This window comes from Calonectris borealis, chromosome 2, assembly GCF_964195595.1.
Source record: "Calonectris borealis chromosome 2, bCalBor7.hap1.2, whole genome shotgun sequence".
In the NCBI taxonomy this organism is placed as follows: domain Eukaryota; kingdom Metazoa; phylum Chordata; class Aves; order Procellariiformes; family Procellariidae; genus Calonectris; species Calonectris borealis.
The window spans coordinates 25,323,262-25,348,733 of NC_134313.1; the positions used below are offsets into that span (position 1 = coordinate 25,323,262).

The window sequence follows — 25,472 nt, forward strand, 5'->3', positions numbered from 1 at the left end:
TTTTCTAATGCTAAGCTAAATTTTATTGCATCATAGATATGTGAAATTTTTTCCATAGAAAAAGAAAAGTCAAACTTTACCCTCCTCAGCATTTAAAGCTGAGCTTCATACACAGACGTGTATTTATACACAGGCGAATTTTTGCCCTTCCAGCTCCAGTGATTTCAATCTTTTCATTTGTAATTGTCCTGACACATTCCTGCTTCCATTTATTTTAATCGTCTCGGATTGTGACTCTTATTTGGAAACTGGAGCACTTGGACTAATTCAAAAGTACTTTCCGAAAGAAATATTCTTTTACGCAGCATTTTGTAACACTACTGTTGTAACATACTACAAATTGGTGGTGTTAGACCACCATAACAGAGACTACCACTTCCCTACTCTGCCCTTCTGAAATGTTTACTTCATCCTACAAAAAATATCTAATTAAGCCTCACGATCAGCCTCGTTGCATAAATAAGTGTTAGTTTCCTTGGGTTGTTAACAAGAATACTGAGACACAGATGGGTTAAATGAGTTGTTAAAAGCCACACAGTAGCTGCATTTTTATTATAAGGGTTAGCTCGAAGGGTAGCTTCACTGATTTAAAATATGAACAAAGGAAAGAGAATCCATATGAAAAACAAATGAAAAAAATTCACCCTCTGTGGACAAATTTCTGCTGAAAAGGATATGCACAGTGATCAAAGCAAAGTTTAAAGAATGAGCGTCTGGAAAAAAAAACTTTAAAAGATGTTTTAGTTATAATAATGCAGTTATCCAAATGTCAGTGAATTTGATCAAAGCTGATCTACAGAGCTCAGGTTTAGCATTAGGTGAGTCATTTTCTTTTATTAGTGATGCTTTCTCATTCAAATGGGTAAAAAGGTGAGAGTTTGGATATGTTGAAGGTTTCATTGGCTTACAGTAGGGACAGACAAATGAGGCCCACCTAGTTTTACAATCTGGCCCACAGCTACTTTGTTTTTAATAAAATGCAGCATATTGAAAGGGCATGTCTCAACATCTTGACCCATCCAAACTGGATCAAGATGGAGAGCCCCATATTGAAACCAGTCCACTCCCAGGACAGGGCCTATTGTCCCTGGCGAGCAGGAAGGGTCCCTGCCTCGCCACAGGGCAGAAACCAGCCAGCCTTGCTCCCACCAGCCATGCACCCACCCTTCTCCTGGCTGCTTTGGGGGGAACATATTTTCAGGCTCCAGCGCTGCAGGGAGTCCTGGGAGTTCATTCAACCATCTTGACCAGCCTTCGGACTACCACAATCTGCCTAAATTATCGGCAAGCGCAGTGTGGAAACCAGAGTGGTGTTAAGTCCTTGGGGGCAGTTTACAAAGCCCACCCGATTTTGGGGCAGGGATCTTCTCCCCGCCAACGCTCCAACCCACACCTGTATGAGAACAGTCTTTGGGGCTCCCCAAGGGGAAGGAATAGTACACTGGCCAAAAACCCAATTTCCCCTCTCATGGCCCCTGAACAGCATCTATCATTGCTGTGAGGAGTGTTTCAGGGCACCTCTGCTGCTGCCTGGCAGAGGAAACCCCTGAAAACTAGGTTTTAAAATAAAGTCGCCTTCCTAACACTCTTTATTGTGGCCCGGACACTGTAATGTTCTTGGGGGTTTGCTGGGATGCTTAGACAGCAAACTGTGTGATGGTAGGACAGGGGTTTCTTGGGCATCATTGGGAGGTTGTCTACCAGAACAAGGCCCTGATCCTCCATTGATCTCGATGCTATTAGAAAAACCAGTATTAATCGCAGTGTTAAAGTTGAGAGCTCAGGGAGCTGCTACTTTTCACAGCTTGCGACTGAAATGGTGTAAGTGCACTTTACAGCGCGTTCTCTCATCTGCAATTTCCTGTTGCTGAAACCTGAGGAATTTCAGTCAAACCAGGTTGCTGCCTGCAAGTGGCTGTGGGGCAAAGGCCAGCGAGCAGGGAAGCTCCCATGCCATTCCCTCACCTGAACCAGGACTTCGCCGTGGGGCTTTTAGGGAAATTAACCTGTTGTGCCCCAAAGTTTAGGGATACAACCAACTAACTGCAGGACAAGGTAGCATCAACCTACAGTTTGGCTGGTCTTTGGTGGCAAGAGTCCACATGCGCTCTCTTACCTGGCAGTACCTTGTAGCAAAAGCCAGGTATCCCACCCCTCATGGGAGAGGGAAAGTGAATTTGTGTTTATGAGGGGGTTAAAGAATACATAAGAGCAGTTTCTTGGCAGCAGCTGAGATACTGAACTTTCACACCCCCTGTTTTCCCTGCAGTAACTCGTTCATCTGCCCATATCCTCAAGTCCCAGTTGGAAAACCCTGTTGAAGCAAACAAACAAATGCTGCCTCTGTAGGGCTAGATTTGGGCAAATGCAGCGAGGTCTCCACCTCCTGTGCCGTAATCCCAGCTCATTTGGACTTACTGGCTGATTTTACGGAACTGAGCCTGTTGTGCCCCTAGGAAAGGACAGGACCATGCAACTGTGTCGCAGTCTAATTTTTGATTAGAACTTTGTGCGTCTAGAGTTTGTTTTTTGTTTTAATTAGGCAAACGAGACTCAGAAACATGTGAGTTGCCCACAGCTGAACTACTGAAAAACTGTTAGGTAGTTTTTCATTTTTTTAATAGGAGTTTGAAAATATGAATCATGACAAAGATACGGTTGTAGCTCAGCAAGAACATGACGTGATGGTATAAGCTGCCACATGCCTCTTAATGCAGCATTAATTTCAAGACCCACTTTCTGTGAAAGAAAATTAGAGGATAATGGGCACATGACAAAAGAAGACAGGGAAGATTTGCCCCATTCACCCAGATTTGTTCTGTCATCTATGTAACTGAAATCCCCGCGAAGGCTTCCTTGTTTTCCTAGTGTTTCTCTGTTGCCGTCCATGCCCATGCATCTCCAGGACAGGATCAGGCTGTCATTTCCACTGTGGAGTGGGAAAAGGAGGCCACAACATGGAAATGAGAGGCAGAGTCATGGGGTGCCTGTGTGGTTAAATGATTCATCCCAGCAGAACCAGCTCCTGGACTGAATCAGGGCTGGGTTTACATTGTACCCCAGCCAGGCAGCCTTGAAAGGGGTCTGAAGGCCAGGGTGCCCTGCAGGCAGGTGCGCCGCATTTGCATTGCCCTCGCAGGCAGCCTGAGCGCGCCTGGGGCTGGAGCTGCCCACGAATCCCATCTGCCATCGCAGCTGGGCCTCGGGGCCTTCTAGAAAGGCCCCCGAGGCTTTGCCTACCCGCCGCCCGCCTCGCCAGCCCAGTGCGCAGGCAGATGGGGCAGCTGGCACAGCACAGGGAGCCACAGGGTTGCGCTGGAAGTATTAATTAAGTATTAATTAAGGCTGTCCCCCAGACTGGCTTCAAGGGCACTTGAGCAGGCAGCCTGTGACCATAGGTGGTGCTGAGCTGCTCCTTCGCAGGAGCTTTGGTCCTTTTCCTGCTGACATGCTGAGTGCTGAGCATCGTCACCCAGCTTAGCCTGGTGGGGCCCATGGGACCCGGGGAGGAGAGGGTGCCTCCGCAACCTGGGAGAATTCACTGTTCTTGCTGACTGCAACCCCAGATTAACATAATCCAGCTGTCTGCCTGTGTTTATCAAGCCAAAGTATTTACAAGGTTTAAGTAAAAGGACCGTGATATAGCAACAAAAGCTCCTAAAGCACATAACTTGTGTGGAAGATATCAAGCCTGTAGCAGCCGTGCCCATTACAGGCAGAGGCTCAAGCGCAAGCTCTCCCCGTGTGCTCAGCGTGGCACGTGGAGCACAGGCTGCTTTGAACGCAGGCAAACTTGCATTAACACGATGGGAAGGAGCAGCTACATTCTAGCGCACCAGTGATCCATGCAAAATGGGTCACTGGGAGATTTAGAAACTGTACCTTTCAATCCCAGCCAAAGAGATACATCAAGGCACACTGACGTGAAGCACGACTGACACACCTTGAGGCATCTTCAGTGCACTGAGTGGTAGTGACGCCAAAGGATGTCAGCTGGCAATATGAGAGACAATGCCTCGTAAATAATCTCCAAGGAAAAAAAGAAAAAAGGTTTTACTTCCTCTTACGCTTGAAAAAAGAAAAGCAATCAATCAATTAATCTCCTTCCCCCGACGAATGAATGGGTCTCCAAAATGCCCTAGTGTGTACGAGATCCCTCACAAGCGTGCAGCGAGGGAGCCGCAGGTCAAGGCGCTGCCAGAGGAGTGGGAGTCTCGCAGCGCTGCCTACGGCAAGGCACCACCCGTGCCGCCCGCGCCGGCAGGTTTACTGCCAATCTGCTCAGGGAAGGTGAAGTTTGCTCGTTGCAAAGCCAGAAGTCTGGGTGATTTCTGCACAGAGGGAAAGCCGAAAGAGCAGGGGTTTCTAATCTTCTCCCAGCCGCGGCCCTCAGCCCTGTGAGGCGATGGAGCCACTCTCTGGATCCTACGAGAATTTCAGGGAAGCAAAAGTCCTGCTGCTCCGCTTCTCCTACCGGGAGGAGGGTGATGGCAGATGGACCCCCAAGGCCTGGAGATTTGTTCGGTTGCTCCCGAGCAGCCCAGGGACTGCCCAGTGCCCTCCTCGACCCCCTTCTGCTGCAGTCTCGGTGGAGTCACCGGCAGGACGGCTTGTGGGAGCACTCCCTCAGCTCCCAAAATCCAAACCAGCCCTGTGACGGCCGCCCGGCCCAACTGCTGGGGCTGGCAGTAGCCTGCAGCCGGCAGAGATGTCGCCTTCAACCAGCACAGCCAAGTCTGAGAGAAGACGTCTGTCCGTCCCCTGGGGCCACCGCGTCTCCCAGCACAGCACACGGGGTCTCCGCCGAGGCTGTGCCGTCTGTGCGCTCATCTGCACCCCTGCCTGCGTGTCAGCTGGGGACGCGACCTGTTTGCACTCCCCCTGGTACAGCCGTGCTGGCAGGGCCCTGCTGCATAGACCACTTGCTTCAGGCTGAGCTCGGTGTTTTCCATATCAGTAAATTTTTAAATAAGTTTTTAAGTCAATCATTGGCACTGCAAAGTTTTGCCCCGGTGCTGACAAAGGAAGAAGCTTTCCTAGGGAAGGCGGCTGTGCACGGCTCCGGCTCGACCGCGCTGGGATGAAGGTGCAAAGTCACCGTGCTGGGGAATAAATGCTTTCGGGGTCCCACTCTGCTTAGCATAAATTCCCAGGCAGTGTTTGAAAGTCGCGCCTGGGAAAGGGTGCTTAGGCTGGCGAGGGAGGCTCGCAGGAGGGGGAGCAGCCTACACTTCGCATTGCCTTAATTCTGCAGATTTAGAAAAGATGTTTAGTGCACTCAGCGTAAATATTTTTGCGTCTCTTGTTCAATAGACTAGCAGCTTCTAGAAAAAGTTTCACAAACATCTGCATCTGAATTTTTGAAAATACAGATTAAAATGAATGTTTTATACAGATGTGATGCCTTTATCTTGAATGTAAATAAACATTTTTAAATCTAAGTATTCCTTCAAAAAAATTCCTTCAAACATTTTGGCTACTAGCTACCCTATTTTTACCATAATTACACCATTATAAGTAGAAAAAGAACTAACGAAATCTTCCGTAATTAGGGAGGGAAACAGATGCTGTGAGGAGGGAAAGATAAGCTGGAAACACAGTACAATATTAATATAAAAGCAATATATGCCTAAATCCTTGTGTAATGTAGCTTGATAAACAAAGTTACTCTTGCACACATAGTAAAGGACTATCTGCAGTTACAACATTAGGAGCATGGAGCGATTAGAGGCTCTGAGCCGCCAGTGCACCTTAGCTGACTAACTGCAAACTCAGTCTCGATATTTTGGGGCCAGTACATTGCTTTTTTCATTCACCTCAAACCGTTGGCTCCTCTTGACCTCCGTGAGGGCCATGAAGTCCGGGGGCTGCAGCGCTGCTGCCAACAGCGCTCCCACCCCGAGCAGCCGGGGCTGCCGCCGGCCGCCTGTGCCACTGATCCTGGTCCTCCTGGGACCACGCTGCTGGCTCTGTGCCAGATCCGGCATGTTTAAAATGGTCTGAGTACACCTAGGGCACCTCCACTGATGCCTCCTGAGTGCCATGTGGACGTGGCACTGATCAGTGGAGAGTGCAAGGAAGGAGCGGCACGCGGGAGAAGAACCAGGCAGGGAAAACAAGGTCTGGGTTAGTGAAGAGAGGGGAGCTCGTGTGGGCTGGTGGCTGCACGACAGATCAAGGCAACAAGTGGGAGCTGGGATGGTTCAAAAAGAGGGAACCAAAAAGCCTGAGTAAGGGAATTTGCTTAGGAAAGGAGAGGTTGAAACACAGGGTGAGACATGGGAAGGGAAAAAAGAACCAGGAGGAAAAAAGTAGGGAAGGAGATGGAGGGGAGAGTAGGCAGGAGGCAGGGTGTAGTACAGGATGAGGTGGGGGTGAGAGAAGCAGCTCCTGAATCAAACATCCAGAAGTAGAGCAGTGAGAAGAAAGGAAGAGGAAAAAGGAAAGGGGGGTGTGGGGGGAAGTTCAATAAATAATGGATTTTCACATGTTTTACTCAAATGGCTTGGATTTATTCAAATAGTGGGACCCTCAGCACCAGCCCTTTGCCCCAGCCATACATGGCCGTGCCACATTCCTGGGTTTGCTGCTGGGCTGTTTCCCATTTAGATCCGGGCTATGCCTGCTCCTGAGGTGGGACCGGTACAAAGTTGGGCTTTGCCAGCAAAGCTGCAAGGGCATCAGGCGTGCTGGTCTGGAATACCATGGCATGCTGTTGCTATGTAATAGATGACCTCATAGAAAAGCGTTATGCACACATAGTTGGGCTGAGCCACTCCGCCATCGGCTGCAGACAGCATCCATTTCAGCAACTAACACACGAAAACCTCAGTTTTCAGATGCGACCTAAGGGACTTTGATTTTTTAATCTGATTTGCCCCCCGAGAATTGATATTATGGCCAGACTATACCTTATTATCTGCTGTTTTTTCTCCCTGGTATGTAGCATAGCTAGTCCTTCTCCCTGCCATACCACTGCAGCTGCTGTCTGCAACACAGCAAAAGGTGCAGAACAAATGGTGTCAGCGCAGGCAGTGCAGGGAAAAAAAAGGGGCAATGGGAGAGAGAGAGGAACGCAGAGAAGTGGGAGGCAGGTGGCTTGGGAAGCTCCAGGAACCTGCGGAAGTGCGGAGCTGCCTGCTATGTGCTGGGACTGAGCTCCAGAGGGAAGGAGGATACTCCACACAGACACAAATGGCAGTCACGGGGATATTAGCGTATTTAGTGTTTGCAACTGTGAAAGTCAGGATGGCACTTTATGGCTATAAAACCCTAGCCCTGCCCCAGAGATAGCTTTACAGAACCTGTTTCTGTCCCCAACAGGTCTAATACGAACAAACGGTATGTGTATTTTAACATGTTCTTTATAGCTGTCTCTGAAATTTCCCAGGGAGAGATGATCTTTTAAAAAGCGAATGGAGCATGTCAGTACCATAGGCAAGTGTATTGATATTAAGGAGAAATACTAAATCATCCTCTGACATTTTAAGATGATAGCTACTGGTTTAAATTTAAAAACCAGTCCAAGGACCAACTGCTAGAGATACTTGTCACTGCCCCTCTTCAGCAATTTGGGCTTTGTTCTGGCCGCTGAACTTTTGAAACCCTTAGAAAATAAATTTACAGTCTGTGTCTGCTCAGGAGGAAGATTATTAAACAAGCAACTCCAAACAATTAAATAAAACCTTAGCTATATGCAATCATTTTAATTTAGTCCTTTGATATCATTCATCTGATTAAGTTCTTTCCAAACAAACTGCACATACAACTTGGCCTAGGAGGAGCGGACTAAGCCCATATGTATCCTGACAGGGGTGTTTACTCGAACGGAGTTATCCCAGCCTCGCTGTGCGTACTTGGGGACGCAAAAGGGCCTGGGGACAGGAACTCGGAGAACAATAAGGATAGAGAAACTTAGAGGAAATAACCTACTGGGAGAACGGGAATGCACTGGGAATAGAAAAATCAGTCAGACAGGAAGAAATCAGATATTGGGAAGATGCCCACGGAGAGGGAGAAAGATGCCCATGGAGAGAGGTTTGGAGAGGAGTAGCGTGCTGGGGAGGGAGGACAGGGGCTGCCAGCACAGGGGGAAGGCAGTCCCAGGGGTGCAGCACCCCAGCGAGGGAAGGAGTGCAAGTCATGGGGGGGTGAAGAGGAGGAGGGCAGATGGCCCTTCAATAAACTTTGACTAGGGAGGCTGTTCTTCAGCCAGCAGACCAGTATTTCTGACTGCAGAAACTTTGTATCCCCTCCCCATCTTGCTGGACAGGAGCAGATGGAGAGATAAGGCTTGACCACCTACAAAATTTTGGCCAAGCTTGAAGCTGCCATGTCTGCCGCATCAGGGGAAACTCACCTGGCTGTCTCAGACTGGGGCAGAGCGGGTCTGGCCCGGGGCTCCCTGCCCCGGCCCCGGGGTGGGCACAGTGGAAGCAGCAGACAGTGATAACAAGCAGCCGCAGGCAGTAATGCAGCCCTTTCTGCACCGACGGCCCGTCCGCAGCCCAGGCGCTGCTGGTTTTGACTCGCTACTCATTAACAGGGTTCAGGCAATGTGGTTCTCTGCTGCAGGACCAACAAGGATCAGGGACGGGGACACTGCAGCCACCCAAGCCCTGTCAGCATCTGCTGCCCGTAGGCCTGGTGGGACTGGGGGACCCATCTGGAGCCCCAGCACCCTCCTAGAAGGGGCCCGGGATTGGACGACTCCCTGCTAAGTCGGGTGCAGGGGGATCACTCCCCCCCGGACAGGGCTCTCTGAGCCTGGGGGGAGATTTCTCCCTGCCATTCTAACCTGGTCGTTAGTTTGAGAGAGGAGTAGGGCAGGACGGGTGTCCCCAGCCTGGAAAAAACAACTTTTGGGGCCCCAAACTACCCAAGACGCTGGAGGGAAGGTGCCGAGAGCAGTGGGGTGGCAGAAGAGATATTGCACATCCAAGCCACTCTGCAATACATCAGGGAAAATGCCTTAGCGCTGGCACCAGCCCCCCCACCACCCCGAGGGGACCAGAGGCACTAGTGAGGGGCTCGCAAGGGTGACAAGGGAGGGGAGCCGGGTGTCCGTGCCACCACCCTGCTACCTGCATACCGGGTGCAGGCACTGAGCGCGCAGTGAGGTGGCCGTGCCGGGCCGCCGAGGCGGGGGGCGGCTGGGGGCTTACAGGGGCGGCGAGGGAAGGAGAGAGCAGGGCGAGCTCCCGCCGGGGGACAAGGGTCTCCCGGGAGGGGGGAACAGCCCCTCTCCTCGTCCGCCCCGCCGGGCGTCTCCTGCGCTCGGAAGCGGGCGGCTCCCGCGCTCGGCAGCGGGCGGCTCCCGCGGGCGCGGAGCGGCGCGGATGGAGGGGGGGGGAGGCGGGGGGGCTCATCCCCGGGCTGGGCAGCGCCGCTGCCCCGCGAGGGGCCGGCGGATGAGCCCCGAGGCGGGGGGCGGTATCTGCGCCTCGCTGTTTGCTTCCAGAGCTGTCGGGAAATAATCGTCTTCTGCAGGATAAAGTCCCTGTCTACGCGGGTGAATTGCCCGTGTCCAAAGTCTACTGGCAGGAGGCTGTCTACTGCAATCTCCGCGAGAGGGATGACTTTTACAATATATGGGCTGATTGCAAATAAGTTACTAATAAGCCGCTTTGGCGTAAGAACGGCTCTGTGCATTATTTCCTAAGATCTGTTTATTTGCAAGTATTTCTTTCTTTCTCTTCTTTAAAAAAAAATATTTCGTTCGGGAAAATAAAAAAAAAGTACAGAAGTTAATATTTAGACATTCATACTATTAAGTAATAGAGCTATAAACTCTCAAATACGGCACTTTCATTTTACTTAACAATAGATAACACAACAGCGACAGTGAAACAGGCCAAACAAAAGCGATCACCAAAATTGTTGTGACAGTACAATTACCCGGCTAGGAAATTTATTCAATATGCTTTACCATTGCATCGACACAGCAGGAAAAAAAAGCCCAAATGTTCAGAGAATAATACAACAAGGCAGGAGGTATTTGGAAAAAAAAAAGGATTTATTTTGAAATACACTTTTAAGAGATACTTTGCCTCCCCGATTTGTTATCGATGTGCATCTGACACGACGATACGAAACAAACAAACGAAGAAAACCACGTTCTGTACAGAGCTCTAAAATGAGCCGCGAGTATCTACAAGATGAGCTTTACGCCTGGGTGTGGGTTGGAGAGGGGCCCGATCCTGCAGTCCGCACTCTCTAAACGAGTTTCGCAGACGTGTGGTAGGAAAGCTTGGCCCCGAGTCTGCGTGTGTGTCTCCGCGTGTGCGTGTGCGTGTCTGTGAGTTCCTACAACACAGTCCTTGAGTAAAATGGGCAAGTTGGAGCTGCCGGAGCGGGCGCGGGTCCCTGGCTGCTCTAGAAGTCCTGCCGCGGGGTGTGAGTTAGACTGTGCCGCCGTAGATCACAGTTTCGCCTGAACACTTTGCCGCACTGCTCACAGTTGTAGGGCTTGATGTCTGTATGGGTAAGAAGGTGAGTTTTCAGGTTACTTCTTTGATTAAAGGTTCTTCCACATGTGGGGCATTTGTGTGGAGATTCCTGTTCAGATTTGAAGCAAGCAAAGGATTAATCCTTCACAAACTACCTGGTTTAACGTATTACTGCACTTTTTGTTATCGCAACGCACAACTTGAAATATCGGGGTTGGACACGAGCGAGAGCAGCCCGGGGCGGACGGCAAAGCGCCTGCTCGCCCTGTCCTGCCCAAAAGGGTCATTTTATAGTTCTCGATTCGTGGCATTTCACGCCCCTGGGGCGCAGGGAAAGCGGCCGCGCCGCTGTCCTCCCGCTCCGGGGCGCCCGCTGCCCGCCCGGCGGCCGCGGCGGTCCCGGCGGGCGGGCAGAGAGCTCCGCGCCGCTCCGCACCTCTCCGCGCCGCCGGGCTCCCCCGCCGCCCCGCGCCTGCCGCCGCCGCCGCAGGGCTGGAGCCCTCAACGAAAAAACGGCTCGAAGCAGCGGCGTGGACAAAACCAAACCCAGGGCTCCCTCCCCGCCGCCAACCGCGTCCCCGCCGGCTTTAACCCGTCTTCCGCGTCCGCCGTTTTTACGCGGGTCTCCCGCGGCCGCGGAGGTAACCGCCGGCCGCTTCCATCCCCCGGGGACGCACGGAGCCCTCAAGTGCCGGAGCCCCGTCGCTCCCCTCCGCACCGGAGCCCCGTTCCCCCGGCAGCCGCCGCCCCCGTCCCGCGGCACACCCGCGGAAGAGGCCGGGGAGCGCCGGGCTCACCTGCATGTGTAGGGTTTTGTGGACCGCCAGGGTCCTGGACTGGCAGAAGCCCTTCCCGCACTCCTGGCACTTGAAGGGTTTCTCTTTGGAATGGATGTACCTGGAAGGCAACCCGAAGGGTGAGCGGCGCTGCCGGGAGCGCGGGGCCCACCCGCCCCCGGGCCCCGATCCCGGGCCCCGCTCCCCCAAACACGGCTCCCCCCCTAAGCCCGCCCCCCTCCCCCGCTTCATTTTGCCCCTCCCGTATAATTCTGTTCACGATTAAACTCCTCTATCGGTTCAAAACATTTGCAATAATTCGTATCGAGGCGTGATTGCCCTCTCTGGTGACAGATCGGGACAGCATCTGCTCCGCCGGTGGGACCCGAGCCCGCTCTCCCCTGAAGGCAGCGCGGATTCTCCGCCCGGAGGCCACGAGCGCCGCTCGGAACCGGCCGCGGGGTGCGGAGGTGGAGGGGGGCGAGCTGGGCCGCACTTCAGAAGCGCAACAGCCCCGGGGCTTCACCCCAGCCCCTCCAACGTGAGTGACCGGCCCGCACAGAGCGCAGGTTTTGGCTGCCCTGGCCCCTCCGCGGCCGCGGAGTCGGAGCGGGGCTTTCTCCTGCTGCCTTCCTGGCTCAGCCCAGAGCTCCCGGAGCGGCTCAGCCTCGCCCCCGCGAGCGGCTCCCCCACCCCGGCTCCCCACGGCCCGGCCCCGGGCGCGGTGGTCCCTCACCGGTGGTCCCGCAGGTGGTCCTGCCTCCGGAAAGCCTTGTGGCAGATGTCGCAGGTGTAGGGCCGCTCGTCCGTGTGGGTCCGCTCGTGGATGAGGAGGTTGTAGGACTTGGTGAAGTGCCTGCCGCAGAACTTGCAGATGAACTCCTTTTTCGTCTTGGAGGGCAGGCGGCCGCGGGAGGGCTTCCTGTCCGGGGACAGCTTGCTGATGCCCGACAGGGGCGACGCCAGTCCGGGGCTCAGCTTGGCGAGCTCCCCCACCTTGGGGGGGTCCTCCTGCGTGGCGGCCACGGCCAGGTTGGCAAAGTCAAACCGGGGCCTGTCCTTGTGCAAGGCTGGGAGGACGTGGGCGATGGCCCCTTGCTTGGGGTGGAAGAGGTGCGTGGCGAAGGGGAGCGCGGGGAAAGGGAAGCGGGAGTCCACCAAGCCCTGGGCGGCCGCCATCTCCGTGATGGTGGAGCGGGTGATTTCATGCACATTGGGGTAGCCCAGTGTCCAGTGGTTCATGTGCATGGTTTGCACGGCGCTGAGTCCATACAGACCTTGCAACTGGTCCACAGCTGCGGGGAAGGTGTTCACAGCCTGGAGGAAGGAGTAGTTGGTGAGTTGCAGGGACGGGTGCAGCGGGATGGGGGCTGGCAGAGCCTTGCTTCCCATCTTCCCGGGGCGGGCGCAGGCCGCCGGTGCAGCTGGTGCCTCTGCTGGGCTTTCGAGACGGGGAGAAATTCCTGGGAAGAAAGAGGGAGAAAGGAGGGGGAAGAGAGTTTTACTGAGAGCAGCGTGGTTCCCCGTACCGAGTCGAGCGCAGCGGCGGAGTCAGGGAGGGCCAGGCACGGCTCCGGTGCGCTGCTTTGCTGCGGCCCCAGCAGCGCCCCGCCGCAGCCCGGGCTCCCGTCCTCCGCCGGGGCCGGCGGCCGCCACCGACCCACCGGCGCGATCGCTTCGACCGGAGAAGCTACAGCGTAAAAAAATTTTTAAAATATCACTCCCAGAAACACCCATCCCAAATTAAAATAAAAAGGAGAAAACCCAGCGCTGAACCAACCGAAGGGGCCGCAGATTCAAATTAAACGAATCGCGGAAAAATGCACCCGGAACGGAGCCGGGGCCCGGCCCGGGGCCGCTCCGCTCCCCGCCGCCCCGCCACCGTCCCCCCGCAGCGCCCAGCCCGGGCCACGGCCACCGCGGGGACCCCCGGGGCCGCCTCCCGCCTGCCCCCCGCGCCGACCTGGCCCCCGGCGTCGCTCCCACCCTCCGCCCGGCCTCCCGCGGGCGCGGAGGCCCCGACCCCGACCCCTCCTGGCTGGGGCCTCCCCGGGAAGGAGCAGGGTGCTCACGGAGAGCCGAGGCAGGCCCGGGGGCGGCGGCGGGGTGGGGGTAGGGGGGGGAATATAAACCCCGCGTTTATCCCAGCTCGGTGCTTATTTTTCTTCCTTCAACAACAACTCATTTATCAAGATAACCGAGGGAGAGAAAAGGAGCTCCTGCCCCGCACGCACACCTCCTACCCAGCCCCCCGCGCCTCAGGTCCTAAATAAATCCACTTTGCTCTGAGATCCCTTCCAGATGGCCAGGGCCGCCCCATGCAGCCCGCCCGGGCCCGGGCGATCCGATCGGCGGCGAGCAAAGCAGCCGGCCCGGAGACCTCCCCAGCCCGCCGAGGGCTGCCCCGCAGCCCGGCACGGCGCTGCCCCGCAACCGGCTCCCTCCATCCCGCAGGGCCGGGAAGGGTGAGCGCAGCCCCGGCGGGACGGAGCCGTCCGGCCGAGCCCCCGCACCCCCTCCGCCGTCCCCCGGCCGCAGAGCTCGGCCGGAGCGGCGGGGCCGTGAGCTAATGAGCAGTGTGTGACTGTCAGAGGGTTTCACTCAGCCCATTCAACCGAAACCGCCGGGCCCGCTTCTCCCGCCGCCCGGGAGGATCCCTCGGCGCCCCCGGGGAGACGTTCCCCTCCTGCGGGGCAGGGGGGCATCGGCGCGGGGGGCAAGCCCCTGCCCTCTCCTTTTTTTGTTCTCGGTAAGGGTTCACTTCCAGCAGCCAAGCAGCTGCCATGACCCAGAAAAGAGGCGAAGCAAACGCTGGGGTCTCTCCGGGCCTGTAAACAAGAGGTAGGGCCGAGGGTGCCCCAGCACCTCCTGGGATTTGGGTGGAGGGACGGGTAACGCGTAGCTTCCAAAATAAACAAGACACCCTCCCCCCCCCAAATCCTAAAACACCCTCCCCCTCCCCAAACAACAACAAAAATAAAGGAAACTCTCGGAGCGCAGAGCCCGCGCCCCGGGAGCCGCATCCCTGCCCCTCCGGGCCGCCGCCGCCCTCAGTCCGCACCGCGGCCGCACGCTCCGGGCCGCTCCGCTTGCCCCGTGCAGCCTGCGGGTGGAAAGCGACTTTTGGGTATTTTTCCTAAAATACCTTTCCTCCCCGTTTGTGGCACCGCACGGAATTGGCCCCCCGGGAAAAAAATGTGGCAACGAGGTCGGGTGTGAACTGCAGCACTGCCCACCCCTGTTTTCGTTTTCCTTGAATCGTGGCTCTCCCGGATTTCCTCCGCTGCTGCCCAGTTTTTCTCGTTTGTGATTGTATCGACAGCGGGGACAGTCTCATCGACATTATTATACATGGCGACCTTTTATTTTTTTTGGAGGGGGGGTGATTATATATAAAGACTTATTTTTAAAGATGTCGTAGTGTGAGTTCCTATTCTCTTTCCGCCAGGAACCGACACAGAGGCGATAAAATCGCTTTTCGCTGGCTGCTACCGCGGCTGCTGCCTCCATCCCGGCTCGCTGCGGCTGGGCTTCGGAGCCACCGGCGATGAGCTATGACCGAGTTAGGTACAGGATTTCTGTAGGGCAGAGCTTCGTCCTTTACAGCCGCTTCGTCCTTTACTTTTGCGGCTATGTGTGGTGGTGTCATTGCAGGGCGCTCGTTTTCGTGTCAAAGAATCAAGTCCGAAAAACTATTCCGAACACGAAATCCGTATTTTAACGCAGAAACTTTTAAAACTACACTGTTGCCTGAACCACGGTACATCCATTACTATTTGTACTCGGACGTAACTTTATTAAAACCTATCAAAAAAACCCAGAAAGTGCCTTCGTGCGTGATTTTGAGGCTACTTATAATAAGGTGCGGGGGGGAAAGTCAACCAAAAACGGATGTTACTTAAACCTTGGCACTTCCTTTTCCCTTGCCATTCAGAGCGCTTAATTAAATTAAGCCCGGTGCCTCGGCAGTACGCCCCTCTCTACCTGCCTGCCGGCCCGGCCGGCGCTCCCCTTCCTCCCGCGGTGCGGCCGGGGCCGGGGCCGTGCCCCGAGGGCGCTGCGGTCGTTCCCGGGGAGCGGGTGGGCCCCGGGGCGCCGCCGCTCCCCGCCAGCCTCACCCCAAGCCGCGGCCGCCGCTGCCCGCGCAGCCAGGTACATTTCCACGGACCGAGGACTCCTCCAGCGCGACCCACGGATCAGCCCCGTAGCCCACGCACGGCCCGGGTCCTCCCCGCCAGGCACCTCGTGTGAAGGACATCGACCGCGCACTCCGGCAGGCCCCCCCGCCTGGCCCCGCACCAACGCGCCCGCGGCGTGCGAGGGAGACCCGCACCCGAACGCCGCAGAGCTGCAAACTGAAAGTAAAGCCGGCGGCCCCGCGCTCCCCGCCGAGGGGACGCTGCCCTGCCGGGGCCCGGCCGCGGCCCCGCCGCCCCGCTCCCGCCGACGGCAGCGGTCAGGGCGGGCCGGGGGAGCCACTTACCCACCGCAGCCGGCTGCTCCTCCCGGGGCGAAGCCGAGGCGGCGGCCGCGGCACCTTCACGGAGACATTAGATCCACAGCTGGGGCGCTCAGCGGGGCCGGGGCCCGGCGGCGGCCGGCATGTTGCGGAGGGCTGGGCGGCGGCTGGGAGCTCTGGCCGCGGCGGTCCCGGGGCCCCGGCATAGACCGCCGCCACCCGCCCGCAGCCTCCCGCCTTCGACCCCGGCGAGGCTCGGCGCGAGTCTGAGCCGCCCCCTGCCCGGTCCATCACATTTCAGCGGTGAGTGGCGTGGAGCGCTGTCCCCGCCCGCCCGCCGCCGCCGGCCCACCCCGCGGCGCGCACAGCCCCGCGCTCGGGGCCGCGCCGCTCCGCCCCGACGGGACGGGACCGCCCCCGGCCCCGGCCCCGGCCCCGGCCCCGGCCCCGGCCCCGGCCCCGGCCCGCCCCGCCGCGCCGGCCCCACTGTTTACTTGTGTTTGGGTAGCAACTGGGTTTTAAAGGGGCAGGACGCCCCCCGCCCCCCCCCCCCGCGTCACCTAAGGTGACTTCTCCCGCCGAGAGCGGCCCGCCGCCCCCCGCCCCGCTGCCAGCCGCGGCCGCGGGGATTTGCGCGCTCCCTGCGCCGCACCGCCTGCCCTGCCCCGGCCGGGGTGACACACGCGGCGCGACTTGCTTAAATACCTAAAATAACTCCCCCAAACACAGAGCGTGGGGGGTTTGTGGGCGCCCACGTCTCCGAGGGGACCTGTAGGTGCAGGTAACGCTCGCGTCCAAGTGGCCGTCGGGTCGGGTCGCCCTATGGACCGGCACTTCAGCGATTCGGCTCTGCCCTTTAACTGCTATTTAGGCGCCTAAAGGCAGATTCAGAAGGAGAACCGATGCGGAGATACTCCCATGCGCCGTGATTAAGCACACAATCCCTACCTGGAACAGACAAATAGTTTCGAGAGCAGTTTCGATTTATTACCGGGGAATTTACTGCTAAATGGGGCCTCTGTGACCCTCTTCAAATTTCTCGATTAAAGCGCCGTATCCATTTTCGTCGTTAGCTGCAATACGGTTGGTTGCATACAGTGAATTTGGGTTGAATTTTTATCTGTAACGTTATCTTGTTCTGTGCATTACTTAAATCACATGTATGGGGAATTTATTGTATAATCTGGACTGGAGATTGGAAGTAAGCTTTGAGAAGTATAAAAAGATGTCGGAAGAAATGGCGTTTAAAAACAGCTTTGAAAAATTTTCAAGATAGAGTCTGTGCCGGTTAATTCGAGCCCGCGGAAGAGAAGAGGACACAAGTGACGGCTGCGTCGGGATTTTTTTCTCCTTTTAGTATACAGTAGAAAAAAATTAATCAAAGAGGGGGAATAGGAGTCGCAGAGGACGGGTTGGAGGTGTCCCCTCGCAGGGCAGCGCAGCCGACGCTGGCGCTCGTTGCAGCCCACGGCCGCTGCCGGCCGCCGGGCGCTCCGGCTGTTTTTCGTTTCTTTTCATAAAGTCCTGCTTCGAAAATGACCTATTTTAAATCCCAGTCGCCCTAAATAAATAGCATTTCGTCTCCTGGGCAGTGAGGAGCCGAGGTTCACAATTCCGGGAGAAGGAGCGACTGCCCCGGGCCGGGTGCGAGGTGGGTGCGGGCGGCCGCGGGAGCCTGCGCGGGGCGAGGGCTGGCCACCGCGGCCAGGCTGGGGGGCTCCAGCGCGACGCAAGGGAGGGAGCCACATGCCCTCGTTATTTTGCTTTCTCGAGCGAGGCCAGTTGCTTCAAGAACGAAGTGGAAAGGGGACTTTAGAGTCGCATTTTCCGCCCCGCGCTGCTGGCTTGCGGATGCCAAGGACATCGACACAAGGATCGGAACGGGCTGTTTCGGGAGAACCATCCTTTCTTGCCCTTTACAGCAAGGAAAACTAAGCCGCATTTGCTGGGGGAAAGGAAACCCCCGCAACCAAAACTAAATAACAAAAAAAAAATTTAAAAAATCCCAACAACCACCTCTCCAAAACCCAAACCGACCAGCCAACGAAAAAGCCTCAGAGCGGAGGGAACTGGGGAGGGGAACGGCGCGGTGCAGGGTCGCCGCCCGGGCTGTTTGCTCCCCGGCCGCCCGTGGTACGTTTCGGCTACGCCGTGAGCGGGGAAAGCCGCGCTCTCCCGCTACCGGCAGCTCTCTCGCCTGCGCTGGCAGGGAGCGCCCGGTGACCCCGGCGCGCCGCCGCCCGGCCCGGACGGCAGGTGCGCGGTGAGACCCGCCGGTACCGCCGGGCCGCCCGGCGCCTCCGCACCCGCCGGAGCCCGGGGTCGCTCGGACGTCGGGGGGCTCCACGGCAGCGGACACCCATCGAGCAGGGGTGACACCAGCGGGACCACGGGCCGCCGCGTCCCGCCGGAGCCCCGCGCTTCCGAGTCACCTTCCCGCGTCCACCCCGGGCGGGCCCCTCCCGCCCCCACGGGCCTTCCCCCGCCGCCCGGTGCGCGGAGACGCTACCGACGGCCCGCGCGCAGCCTGCGGGGCACGGGCGCTCCCGGGCCGGGCAGGTGCCCAGCCCCGCGCCGGCAGAGCCCGCCGCCCCGCTGTGCCCTGGACGGCGGCGGGGCACGGCCGGGCGGCGCGGCAGGCGGGGGGCCGGAGCCCCGCGTCAGGCGGCGGCGGCCCGCGGTGCTGCAGCGCCCCCTGGAGGCCCGCGCGGCGCCCTGCCCGCTCCGCCCGCCGCCGGCTCCGGCCCCGGCCGCTGCGGACCCGCGGCCGCGGGGCGCGTTGGGGCGGACGTCCTGGCGGCAGCCGGCGCGGAGCTCTCCCCGCACCGCCCGGGAGACGGGGGCCGCGGTGCCCCGAGGGCGGGACGAGGCAGAGGCGCTCTCCGCGGGCGCCCGAGTGCGCACTCCGCGCCGCCGGCTCCCATCCGCGCGTCCCGCCGGTGCCGACACCGCCGCGGTCATCTCAGCCTCCCCCCGCCCTCTCTTCCCCCCCCACCCCAAAAATACATCCCGAGCGCTGGGCTCCGTCCAGGGGAGCCGGGAGATAGGCGGTGTTTGTTCTCGCTGCGAGGAACAGATTACAGCAGTTCCTCCGCTGGCAGTGCGGCCCTGGGCAAACCTTGACCAGCCGCCCCGTCCTGAGCACAGAAATGCACCGGAGCGGGGGGGGACCGCGGCTCGGCGGCAGCGAGGCCCCGCGATGGGGTTGGCTGGCCCTCCTGCGGAGCACCGTGCGCGGCCGCGGTGCGCGATGCACACACGAAGCGGCTCAGACGTTAGCAAATCGCCGCTGTCAGCAGCGGGCAGCTGCGGTCGCTGGGGGAGTCACCCCCTCTTAAAATGAATGGAGGGGGGAAAATTCCTAATGGGAGTCGGGGGCGCGCCCAGAGCCGCGGCCGGGGGGAGAAGGGGCGGCCGGGAGTGGAGGCGATCGGTGTTGCTGCAGCACCGACCCAAGGGGGTACCCGGGCCGGCTCCGGCTCCTGGCAGGGGCTCCGCCGAGAAAAGGGGCCGGGAGGACAGTCCCCGGCGCAGGGCACCCCCGCACCCGGGTCAGGGAGGCGCCCCGACGGCTCCCGACGGCCGCGGGCTCGGGACAGCGCTGCCGGTGCGCGCAGGGCAGAGGTGCCGCTCGGCAGCGAGCGCACCGCGGGCCGGGTCCCAGCCCCGGGATGCCGCCCGCCGACAGACAGGCCGGTGCTGCGAACGACTCGGGCTACGCACCGAGGACTTAATTAATTTTAAAATATTTTGAAGGAAAACAGTGACCGCCGGTCGATCTGGGATCTGATTCCGCTGGTGTTTCTTGGTGACTAAATCATCACCTACTTCACTCAGATTTCTTGGGGTGGGATTTTTTTGTTTTGTTTTTAATGTACCAGTGAGGAAATGCCAAGTTTTAACAAACAGGCGTAGGCGGCCGGAGGCGAGGCGCTAGGGGGACACCGCCGATGCAGCTCCCGCTCAGCATCTCCCTTTCCCCCCCTCAGACTCCGATCCCCGTAAAACATCGCCGCTATTAATTTCCATAAAGGAAGAATACAATTAAGCACGCAACGACCTCAGCGGGCTGGATCTCGCCCGCGTCTCCCACAGGCGCGGAACCCGCGCCACCCCCTCGCCCGCAGCCCCTGCCCGCGGTCCCCGGCCACGGGGCTGGCCCCGGGCAGCAGGGAGCCGGGCGAGCCGCCCTGCCCGCGGCGGCCCGCCCCGACGCCTCCCCGACGGGCACCACCACCGCAGCCAGCCCGACGGGTGCCTCCTCCTCGCCCTCCCCTCGCTAGGAAGCACCGAGCCCCGGGGGGGCTTTTGCTCTCCAGCCGCCGCCATGCCCCGGCTCCCCTCTCCCGGGAGCTCCCGGCCCCACGTCGGGAGACCGCGGGGCCCACGGGCACGCCGGGAGAAGCGTCAAACCGCCCTTGGCCGAGGCCAGCCTTGCCGTGTGCACGGCGGTGGAGACCCCTCGTCCCGCGGAACTTGCGCGCTGTGCCGCGGTGCAATTGCACAGTGCGGACGGGGCGAGGGAGGATGCGGAGCCGGCCGCCGGCACCGCGCGGCTCGGGGCGAGGACGCCGCCCGCTGCGGTGCTGCCGCCTTGCCCCGACGGCGGGCCCCGAGTCCGGCAGAGCGGAGCGGCCCCGCGGGTCTCCGTGCAGCAAAGGCTCCGTGGCGAGGGCACAGGCTGGCACAGCCGGCCTGCGCCGGAGGGGATGCTCTGCCCCGGCCCTGGGGACGAGGATGTCCGTCTCCTGCCGGGAGGACCTCTCTCCTTGCAGACGGCCTGCTCCGCGGGGATCCTCCCCAGCACAGCCCAAAGCCGGCGCGCTTTCTCCCCCTCATCCTAGCCTGCTGCCTGCTGATCTCCTCAGGGAAGAGGGGGAGAAAAGCCCTCGACAAGTGGACTTTTCTAGCCTAAAGCATTCCTTCCCCTGCCATGGGGGATGTTTCTGTGGTGCCTGAAATGAGCAGTTGTCAAGACATAAAGAAATACAACGTGCCGTACCTTATTATAGTTTGGTTTAAGCAACCATTTGGCTGAAGTCTTTCCTGCCGTCAGCGTTGAAACACTGAGCAGGGCTATTGCCTACAGCCATGACTGGAAGCACAGACACTCATCGTGCATGAGTGGGCCCCTTCCTCATCATTTCAGCCCCCCCCGAGCTGAGCCTCGGGACTGCAGAGGGTCCCCAGGCTGGCAGGCTTTGCTTACTCTCTGGTGGTGGTATTTTACCTCATTTGGCGGACGTGCCAAGTAACAGCCTGCAAGGCAGAGGTCGGTGGGGCTTCAGGGCTGCCTGCCTGCTGCAGAGACGTGGGCTTGTAGGCTTCGCTCCTAGGGAAAGGAGGATTTCAGGCACTGATGAAGCTCTGCAGCTGCCTCAGGCTGGAAGGATCGTGAAGTTTGCAATCTCCGAGCCAACTGTTAGGTGAAATCTAAGAGAAATATTGTATAAAAGCAATAAATTGGTTTAAGAAATGCAGTTGTACATTTTGTCGCATGCCTCGTAACTCACCTAGGACATGAGAACTCCAAGGCAGCAGAGAGCAGGGCCCATACATCTTGTCTTGTGGCGTATATTAAATAACTCCATTTCCTTTTAAGAACTTTTTATATCCCAGTGAATATCTTGATTTTCATAAATAAAATTAATAGTATAGGGTGAAAGTCAGCAAACAATAGAAAAGCTAAGAGGGGGTTTTCCAGTTGTAAACATGCAGAATCCATATGGTCATTAGATACATCTGTGGGTTAAGCACTGATTTGTTTATGCAAGCCTGATGCTTATGATACTCTTAAACTGGGACTATTCTGTTGAATATATGTACACTGTAATCCCCTTTTACCTACCCTCCACATGTGTGTTTCCTGTTTTCAGCATGCATTCTCAATGTGTAAACTGTGGCGAAGGATATGTTATAAACCAGGATACTACCGAGCGTTTCAGATATTTTCAGAGCATTACAAGCACGGTGCAAGCATATGCAAATCATCACTTACAGATGTGCACAATGTCTGTATTAATCTCTGCGTGTTTTTTCAGTTGTTTGTGGCATCTGATTCAAAGAAGAGCACAATAATGGATATTACGAAAATGTACAAATTGTTCCTGGGCAGACTCACCCCTAGGATGTCCAGACAAACCTTACTGATGAAACGCTGCACTTCTTAATAAAATCAGGGTCTTTCAAAGAATCTTTGAAAATTCCTGGAATACGAAGAAATCGAGGGAAAACTTAGCACGGTAAAGCATTTGAAAACTCTTAAAGACACTGCTAAGGCTGAACTCTACCCTGTATCTCTATTGGGTATGATCCAAAAAAGCACTTAAGCACATGCTTAAGTTCATCACTACCCAGGGCAGTACCTAAGCAGGTGCTTCCATTTCTTTATATGCCAAAGTCACCTGCTGAGCGTGTGTTCTACCGCTGGTTTAAAAGATCTCCTCAATCAGGGCCATTATTTTCAGATTGCCTCATAAAAATAAACGAATTAATAAAAGCTTATAAGAAATCCAAGAGCAGTTATCATTCTAGGCAAGACTTTGCAACGTGCCTACTTTCACGTCGTTTTCCATGAGTTAAGTTGTTGGCACTCAGTCATCTGTTATGACTACCTTGTTTCTGCCTTAACTGCTGGGGTTCCTCTCAGCTTCTCCTGCTGCCACCTCAGCACCACTGTGTGCACCATCCTGTTGGGCAAAAGGACAGTTGCTCCAACATGAAACTCGTGGATGTGATGCTGATATACCCTGGAGACTTCAGAGCAGAACAGTTTGTGGCATGGGAAAAAGAGCTCTTTTTCTCCATGAACTCTTCACAGCCACTGTGGAGAAAGATCAGGACAAGATCACTCTGGAGTACAGAAAGCCTGCACAGTAAAAGCAGCGGCTGAGAATGGGAACGGATCAGTTCAAGAATGTATCTGAGCTGGGCAGGGGCCAGTCAGAAGACTTTCTGATAAAGCCTATTCTTCCATCTCCCCTCTCGTTCCCTCCCCTCCCCTCCCCTCCCCCTCCCCTCCCCTTCCCTTCCCTTCCCTTCCCTTCCCTTCCCTTCCCTTCCCTTCCCTTCCCTTCCCTTCCCTTCCCTTCCCTTCCCTTCCCTTCCCTTCCCTTCCCTTCCCTTCCCTTCCCTTCCCTTCCCTTCCCTTCCCTTCCCTTCCCTTCCCTTCCCTTCCCTTCCCTTCCCTTCCCTTCTCTTCCCTTCCCTTCCCTTCCCTTCCCTTCCCTTCCCTTCCCTTCCCTTCTTTGCTCATGGACCCCTCTTTTCTGTTCCCGTGGTGATACCGGTCCCTGTTCAGAGTACTGGCATTCCACTTGCTCTCCTTAGTTCCCTTTCACAGCCCCCTCAGAAGTATTTGAGGGACCTACACAGGCTGGTAAATGGTAGGATGAAAACTAGTGCATGGATGTTTCCCCGTTTTGTCCATACTAGACGGCATGGTCCATCTCATAAAGAGTATCAATGATTATTGCAGCTCTGCTTTGTTTGCATTAACTATTTCATTTATTTGACCTGCTCACCCATGATAGGCTGGTGAAAATTATTAGCTGGTTGTGCTATTCTTTCAAACACTCCTTTGGGAACTGTTTCCAAGAAAAATACAAACCCCATTCATTTCAACACCAGAACTAATTTTAGCACCCGAGAAGTGCTGAAAGCCAAGGACATTACACTGCAGCAGAAACAGAGCTGCCTCAAAGCCTCTTATTTTCAGCTTTTCAGACCAGTGGAGAGGGGAAAGAGATACTGTCAGCCACACTACAAACTTTGAAGTGTAATATATATTCCCCTTTTCCACTTAATTTGTCCTGATGATTACTGGTTGTTCAAATGCAACCAGGAGCTTTTGAATTTCACTGTTGTGCAACTGCCTGACTCTGAACTGCTGGATGGAGCCCGCCTGCGCAGGTGCAGCACTCTGCCGTTTCGGGAGGCTGGGTGTGCATGGAGGGGAGCAGCAGAGACCCTGGGACAAGGCATGCTTTGGAATGACAGCCTTCCCAGCTATGATGGAAGCAAGGGTCAATGGTGCCTGCAAGACTAGGGGCAAGACTAGGGAGCCTAGGACAGTGCCTATGGAGAGTTGTGAGGAAGCCTCCATCATTAACAGAAATGCTTAGGACAGAGAAATCAAAGCTGATTATAGTAAGTGAAAAAATATTTTCTGAATCCAAGAAAGGCCCCACAAGAAGACTCATGAAGCCACCTGAAAGGATTCTTGAACAAAATGTATCGTCGTGAAACCTGAAAATAGAGGTCTCCGTGATATTGGCCAGAGGGCTTTGACCAGTGTAGCGTGCTAAGAATTTCTATTGGGAAGAAGCGTCAAGTAAATATAATACAGTGTGTTTATTTCAGTGGGAGCTGGTATGAGAGTCAGTCGGTGGCCACAGCAGCATCGCTGACACTCCTGAGATCTGAAAAGGAGACCACCGATAAAGGTCATTAGCTAAGGTTAAGCAGGGTTAACCCTGACCTTTCTCTAGTCTCCAAGCAGACAGCTCTTGGGCAAATACAAAACCACAGTTATTAAAGAACCCTTAAACAACTACAATAACAAAACAGAGTGAAGCGGAATCAAAACTGCAGATCTGTTTTATTCAAAGTATAATATTTATAGATGACAGATACTGAAAGGCAGCAGAAGTGGTTTTAAGGACCATCCCTGTACCTAGATAGTGGAGGCACACTTGAAAGCATTCTGTCTTTTGAACACAGTGAAACATGAACTTAAGTTTTTCAGAAAGAGTGTTTTCATTCCTAGAGCTTGGTAATTCCTATGTGCTTGGTAAAGAAGAATATTTGAAATACTCTTTCTGTTAGAATTACAGGTGGAGCCTGAAATGCTAAAAGGCTGTTCAAAGCATCACTTAAGTCTGATCTAGTTCAGCATTAATCTAATATTATCCTTTCCCCCCCTCAATGGTTTCAAGAAGATATATAAAACCAGACTAGAGCTGATGTTTACTTTTACAGCTAATGGTTCCTCAAATCTACAAGAACTTCTAAGGAGTAGATAAAAGCAGCTGCAAAAGTGATCTAGAAATAAACATCCAGAAGAAAACATAACTGCAATCAAAGCTCCAGCTGTTCTCGTCTTAATTCTTATCAGTATTCTTTTTAATCAGGCACATTTTGAAGTCAAAGGCTTACTTCCAACAGCTTTTGTCCATACACATATATATATATATATATATGTGTTAGTCCCATGAAATATTACAGAAGTTCTGTTTCACATCAAAATAGTGTACATTGTCACTGAAATTATTAATTTTCTTTTCCTCATCCCCCATGTTCTCTCTGGGCCCCTCTTTTGCATCTGGCATGTGTACTGATACTCCAGATGACAAATACTGATAACTGCGAAGCTGCAATGCTGCATGCTTCCATAAGGCAAAGCTTAGCCAAAGTTAGTCATTGATTTATGTCCCGTATTCTGTTCAACAGTGCAAGGCTTTTTTTTCTAATTCCATACCTTTAATCCTTGCCACCTTCAACCTAGTGTGTGTCAAATTTCCATCTTATTGTTGCAGCTGTGGTTTCTTAAAACTAAAGTACGCTTCTTGAAGGCAGTGACACATTCTTAAGTTTATTCACAGATTTAAATGCTCAGTTGTTCAAAAATGCCTGAACTCATTAAAATGTGATGGTGTGGGGGTTTTGCCATATTAAATGGTTGATACAGAGGTTTTAAAAAACAAAAGAGGGATCTTGGGATGACTATTTTTCTTCAGTCCAAATCTGTAGAAAGCGTGGTAACTTAGGCAGTGATCATAAGCCCAGGGT

At 55.6% G+C, this 25,472-nt stretch overlaps 1 protein-coding gene across 2 annotated transcripts; it reads right to left on the minus strand.

Annotated features, from left to right (window-relative positions):
• Window positions 1-9,509: 9,509 nt before the first annotated feature.
• On the minus strand, window positions 9,510-12,664 carry OSR2 (odd-skipped related transciption factor 2). Of its 2 annotated transcripts, none has more exons than XM_075144586.1 (3): window positions 11,961-12,664; window positions 11,246-11,345; window positions 9,510-10,475 (listed from the first exon to the last, which is right to left on the minus strand). In XM_075144586.1, exons 1-3 carry the CDS (start codon window positions 12,614-12,616, stop codon window positions 10,401-10,403), a joined length of 831 nt encoding a protein of 276 aa, XP_075000687.1. In that variant the 5' UTR covers window positions 12,617-12,664; the 3' UTR covers window positions 9,510-10,400. The 2 variants fall into 2 exon arrangements, with proteins under 2 accessions (XP_075000687.1, XP_075000686.1); XM_075144585.1 differs by having other exon boundaries at window positions 9,510-10,557.
• Window positions 12,665-25,472: the final 12,808 nt, after the last annotated feature.

Bases quoted from the DNA above. Each gene is read 5' to 3' on its own strand.
- OSR2 (XM_075144585.1), bottom strand. From the start codon at position 12,616: ATGGGAAGCAAGGCTCTGCCAGCCCCCATCCCGCTGCACCCGTCCCTG. The intron at 11,346-11,960 runs GTGAGGGACCAC...GTTGCCTTCCAG, and splicing joins GACCACCTGCGGGACCACCG to GTACATCCATTCCAAAGAGA. The intron at 10,558-11,245 runs GTGAGCCCGGCG...AAATCTGAACAG, and splicing joins ACAAAACCCTACACATGCAG to GAATCTCCACACAAATGCCC.